Source organism: Trichosurus vulpecula, chromosome 8 (genome assembly GCF_011100635.1).
Source record: "Trichosurus vulpecula isolate mTriVul1 chromosome 8, mTriVul1.pri, whole genome shotgun sequence".
NCBI classification, from domain to species: domain Eukaryota; kingdom Metazoa; phylum Chordata; class Mammalia; order Diprotodontia; family Phalangeridae; genus Trichosurus; species Trichosurus vulpecula.
Genome location: NC_050580.1, coordinates 75,161,944 through 75,167,943, shown reverse-complemented (window position 1 = coordinate 75,167,943; position 6,000 = coordinate 75,161,944). Strand labels below are relative to the sequence as shown.

The window sequence follows — 6,000 nt, the reverse complement described above, 5'->3', positions numbered from 1 at the left end:
TTAGTTACACTATAACTAAAATGCCAGGACTGTTTGACATATCCTTTGTTTTGTAACCCTTTGTAGAACTTAATTCATTTCTGGGGATATCCTAGAAAGAAAAAAGATCTAAGCTCTGAAGAATCTGAACCATCTGATAGATCCTTATGACACCATGAGAAATAAATAGGTCTTAATCACATTAGTAACAATTTTAGGGGGCAGAGCCAAGATGGCGGCATGAAAATACATTAGTAACAATTTTAGAAATGACAAACTGAGAACACCCCATTATTTTTCTGAATCGGTTTTGTATTTAAATACCTCACAGGTAACAAAATAGATAGCTTCATCTTATTTAGTATCAGGCATAATAGGCTCTCATCAAGTGTGCCTCTTGGCCGCTTTTCTCATCCTGGTCCGGGTAACTCTGGTTTTAAGGCAGGAGTGAGCTGAGCGCTGCTTCGTGATCAGGGCCTGGCTCTCCGTGTCTCTTTGCCAGCCTCTCGAGATGCCATCTTCTTTAGGAGGGTTTTGCCACTAGGAGCTTTGACAGGAGCTTTTTGCTCAATGGATTCTTTAGTGGTGTCTATCCTGAGCTGAAAGTTAACCTGGAAGAGAAAGATAATAGTGGTGTATCAGCCAGGAAAGACTCTACATCAACATTGTACCCAGTGGCCCTGAAATCTTAAGGGAGTGTTATATTCTTCACCCCACCTCCCACACACTCCCACGTCAGGGTGTCAGGTCTTGGGGCAGGAGAATGAGAGGAACCGTTAGCTCAAAGGGAGAGCTGGCTCCAGGGCTAAGTGAACATTTTATGCTGCCATCTAGGTGTGAAGAAAATCGATAACCATCCCAGCAGACGAGAGAAGAGGAAAAGGAGGCTCAGACATTCCCTAAGTGTACTCTACTGCATTTCAAAAAGATCAGTGAAGTAGCTCTGGACACATCTCCTCCAGAGGTGCTTCTGTCCTGTCCTCCAGAGCTTTATGTATTTACCCATTTATATATCTACCCACCTATTAATTTTGTCCAACCCCCACATTTTATAGATGAGGAAACTGGTATCAAATTTTCTTCTTAGGATTAATTTCTCAGTATTTTATTTACTTGTTTTCAGGAACTATACATTGTGGAGGATTACTCTGGGAATTTTATAAGAAACAAAGAATCAAATTTATAAGAAAAGAGAAAAGGAAAGAGAAGGAAGAGAGGAAGGAAGGAAGGAAGGAAAAAGGAAAGAAGGAAGGAAAGAGGGAAGGAAAGAAGGAAGGAAAGAAGGAAGGAAGGAAGGAAGGAAGGAAGGAAGGAAGGAAGGAAGGAAGGAAGGAAGGAAGAAGATGACCAGGCCAAAGTTCTAGTCCCACTTAGCTACTTCACTAATTAAAAAACATTAAGAGCTCAGTATTGTCCTGAAGTCAAACACCTTAGTACAAAATCCCTTAACCTTTACCCAGAGCTAAGGGACGGTAAAATCTAATCTAAGGTGGGTGGAGTCTGGGGAGAAAGCCTATCTGGGAGTGGGATAAGGCAGGAACTTCAAACCGTAAGCTAAGAAGACTTTGGAATGGAGATTGTAGACTTGATGAGTGGTTTGCAGAGCAGGTGGGACAAATGGGGCTGCATCCCCAGTTTCCTCATCTGTATAATGGAAGGGGGGTAGTGTTGGGGTATTGGACTATATGACTTCTCAAGTCTCTTTCAGTTCTGTTTCTATGATTCTGTGGCTGGAACTGAACCTTGACTGGCTGTATCTGCTCTAATTCTTACTCACTAGATAAAAAAATAAAAGTCGTTTAGAGCATTCGTCTGGGCTCAGTGCCAAATGCGACTTCGGTTGTGCAGACACCAGGCTTGACCCAGGGACACACAGTGCCAGGAAAGCAGCACTAGTGGAGCCACCTGGTGGATTTCTTTGATGAAGTCAGTAAGACTGGCATCCAGGTGATAGTAATTGTAACGACCATAGATATCATAGGTTTAGGGCTGGGAGGGATCTTTGGAGGCCATAGGATGACACAAAAGTAACACCTGACATTTCTATAGCACTTTATTTGATTTTTAAGATGGGATGGGGGTAAAGAGTATTTTATTTTTTAAAGTAGTTTTCAACATTCATTCTTTTAAGACTTCAAGTTTCAAATTTTTCTTCTTCCCTCCTCAAGACGGCAAGCAATCTGATTTAGGTTATATGTAGCACTTTAGTTTATAAAATGCTTTCTTTATAACACCTCTATAAAATAGGCAGTGGTAATTTTATCCCTCCTTGCAGTGAAAGGTGGTGATTTGCCCAAAGATATGTAGTTCATATCAAAGCCAAGATGAACTTAGAGAAAGGTGCCACTTAGATTTGGACTTGTGTTCCCTTCCATAGTCAGAAAGGGGAAAGGAAGCAGGGGAGGGATAATTTGGAGGAGGTACAGAAGAAAAATAGGATATGAAGAAAGTAAGGTAGAAAGAGGAAAAAAAGAGGTTGGCAAAAATTAGAGCCATGAACTGAACTAGAACTATAAGCACTAAAGCTTCCTACATCGACAAGAAACATGCTGCAAAACATTGATCCAACTCACCTGCTTTGGTTCTGCAGGTCCAACTGTCACAGTCGTTATCTCTGATCCATACCCAGGTGCTGTGACAGTGACAACGTAAGTACCTGGTAGTAGCAGCCGGAAGTAGTCACCCTGCTTACCTAAAAACCATAAGGGGAAGATTCAGCTCGTAAACCAGAAACCTGCTTATTCTGTGACCTGATGACCCAAATGTAAAAAAAAAAAGCAAAAAACAAACAACCAAAAAAAACCCCAACCTGAAGGTCTTAGTTAACTACAAGATGCACATCCTGTAGCAGGGTGACTAGCTATCACTATATTACTGCAAGTTAGGGACATTAAAAGAAGGCACCAATCATGGAGATAATTCCACTATACTCTAATTGATCAAACAACATCTAAAACAAGAGGTTCCAGTCTGGGCATCTTTCTCTCCCTTTTAATTTTTGTTTATTTTTAATTAATGGAATAAAACAAGCATTTCCGTAACAGTATAGTTTAAAAAAGATGACTGCATATGAAACTATTATGTACAACTTGCTATTCCTTTGGGCAATTCTTTTTAAGAGAAGCACTGATTCTAGTTCCTCCTGATTTCCTTCAGGATCAAATATGAAATCCTCCGTTTGTCATTCAGAACCCTTCATAACCTGGCCCCTTCCTGCCTTTCCAGTCTCCTTCTAGCTTACTTACCCGCAAATACTCTGGATCCAGTGACACCTGTCTTCTTCCTTATCCCTCTCACAAGACCCTCATCTCCTGACTCAAGGCATTTTCACTGGCTGTCCCCTCATGCCCGGAATTCTCTCCATCTTTATCTCCCTCCTTCCCTCTCTGACATCCTTTAGATTCTAGCTAAAATCACACATTGACAATAAGCCTTTCCTGGCCCCCCCCAAACACCTTTCCTCTGTTATTTATCTTCAATCTATCTTCTCTATATCTTGTTTGTACATAGGTGTCCGAATGTTGTATCTCCCATTAGATTGGCAGCTCCTTGAAAGCAAGGGCTATCCTTTGCTTTTCTTTTTAGCCCCAGGGCTTAGCACAGTGCCTGGCACATAGTAGGCACTTCATAAATTCTTGTGGACTGAATGACTGACAAAATATCCAAGCAGATTATTTTTCTTGGGGTTTTTGGAGGTTTTTTTTTAGTTTATGTTTTCTTTTACAGCATGACTAACATGGAAATATGTTTTACATGACTATGAATGTATAACCTATATTTAATTGCTTGCCTTCTCAATGAGGCAAGCAGGGAAGGAGAGATTGTGGAACTCAAATTTTTAAAAATGAATATTAAAAATTGTCTTTCATGTAATTGGGGAAAAATAAAATAATAAATAAATAAAAGCAAAAGCAAAAATATTCAAGCAGAAGCAAAAGATTGCTTGTTAGGAATTCTTTAGAAGGAATTCCTGCATTAGGCTGGGGTTAGCCTGGCTCTAGATTATCTCTAAAATTATAAATTGTTGAGCAGTTGTTAAACTGCATTGGAGGGCAGCTAGGTAGCTCAGGTGGAAAAAGCACCAGGCTTAGAGTAAGGAGGACCTGACCAAATCTAACTTCAGACACTCACTGGCCATATGACCCTGGGCATGTCACTTAACCAACAGAGTTAATTTCTTCATCTGCAAAATGAGTTGGAGAAGGAAATGGCAAACGACTCCAGTATCTCTGCCAAGAAAACCTCAAATGGGGTCATGAAGAGTCAAATACAACTGAAATATCTGAGAACAACAATAATCTGTATTGGTAGAAGGAGCAGCCTATATGAGAGTTCCCTGTACCAGTTATAAAAATAATAACCATGTAATCAGATTTATATTAGTTGTATATATATACACATATATATACTTTAACAAACTAATAATGTCTTTATTCTATTACTTTGGAGCTCTTATCTGTATGTCTATGTGTAAATATCCATATATATCCATATATATGTATATACATATATATATATATATAGTTTTTTTGTTACTGTGCATATAGCTGTATTCAATATGTTTGCTAATTTCTAGTTCAACCATTTTTACTCTGCATTCCACATACTGGTCATTTTCAACAGGAATGATTGAATGAACAAAGCTTTGTACTAAGTCCCAGAGGCCCAAAGAGAGAAAGAAGACAGTCACTGCTCTCAAGAAGCTCACGTACACAGGATTTGATATGATTTTTTTTTCACTATTACAAATAAATCATTTATTTATTATAAATGAAACAGCTGTGAATTGATTAATCAATAAAGATTTATTAAACATCTAGCATATGTCAACACTATGCTAAGAACTGGGACTATTATGGTACATATAATTCTTTTTGCCACTTTAAATTACATCCTAAGAGTCTTGTTTTAATAGTAGGATCATGGGGTCAAAGGACATTGTCAGTTTGTTAAACCTAGCAATAGGAGGGATCGGGACAAGCCTCATGTGGTGAGCAATATTTGAGCTCAGTCTATTCTGAATCCTCCAGTTTCTAGTGTCCTTTCCCCAACAAATAATTTTATATTTACTTATGTGTATTTTGTATTTACTTCTCTGTGCACGTGTTTCCTCCTATAGAATGTAAGCTTCTTAAAAGCAAGTAATGTTTTTTTTTCTATTATTTTTGTATCTTGGGGGTCTAGCACATTGTTGATATTGTTGCTGTTCAGTCACGCCTAACTCTTCATGACCCCATGGACCCACGCTGTCCATGAAGTTTTCTTGGCAAAATAATTTGCCATTTCCTTCTCCAGTGGGTTAAGGCAAATAGAGGTTAAGTGACTTGCCCAAGTTCACACAGTAAGTATCCCAGGCCAGATTTTGATTCAGGAAGATGAGTCTTCCTGACTCCAGGCCTGGCACTCTATCTACTATACTACCTCACTGTTCCCTTCTAGCACACAATTGGTGCTTCATAAACCACGTTGAATAAATGAATGATATTTTTAATATGCAGTCTTTGTCCGAAGACCTATGAGCTGGCACAGTACTAGGAGAGAGAGGGAGAAATAGAGAGAAGGTAGAAGGTAATCTTAGCAGGCATTAGCAACAGGGGAACTAGGAAAGACTCCCTGGAAGAGTTGTGACTTGAATTGAGTCTTGAAGAAAGCTGGGGAACCTGAGGAAGGTCCTTATGGTAGGATATGGATAAAATTTGTAGCTTGAACAAGCTTGCAAAGATTGAAATCTGTATCACTGGGGAAAAGTATTGACACATCAGTGTAGTCACAGGTACATTGGTATAATAGGAATGTTATTTAGTGCATTTACATTTTAAGTTGATATAATTTCATTACTGGTTAAACATTTTAGCATGTTTTAATTTCCTTATTTTTTTCTTTTGATCCTTTTAGTTTTGCACTAAACTCAATCCGACGTCATCATTGCTTCATCAGATTTTCTCAAGCTAGCAACCACACTGGCTCTTCAACTGAAACATACTTGTCATTTTGCATTACATGTGTTTCTCATGGATGATA

General features: G+C 38.8%; 1 protein-coding gene across 1 annotated transcript in view; it reads right to left on the bottom strand.

Moving 5' to 3' along the window:
- Positions 1 to 270: 270 nt before the first annotated feature.
- CPN1 (carboxypeptidase N subunit 1) overlaps positions 271 to 6,000 on the bottom strand; it is a 51,187-nt gene continuing 45,457 nt past the window's right edge. The window contains exons 8-9 of the mRNA XM_036737041.1: positions 2,553 to 2,671; positions 271 to 590 (exon numbers count right to left, since the gene is read on the bottom strand). Coding sequence (XP_036592936.1) covers positions 450 to 590; positions 2,553 to 2,671 — 260 coding nt within the window. The 3' untranslated portion in view covers positions 271 to 449. The remainder of the gene's footprint in view (positions 591 to 2,552; positions 2,672 to 6,000) is intronic.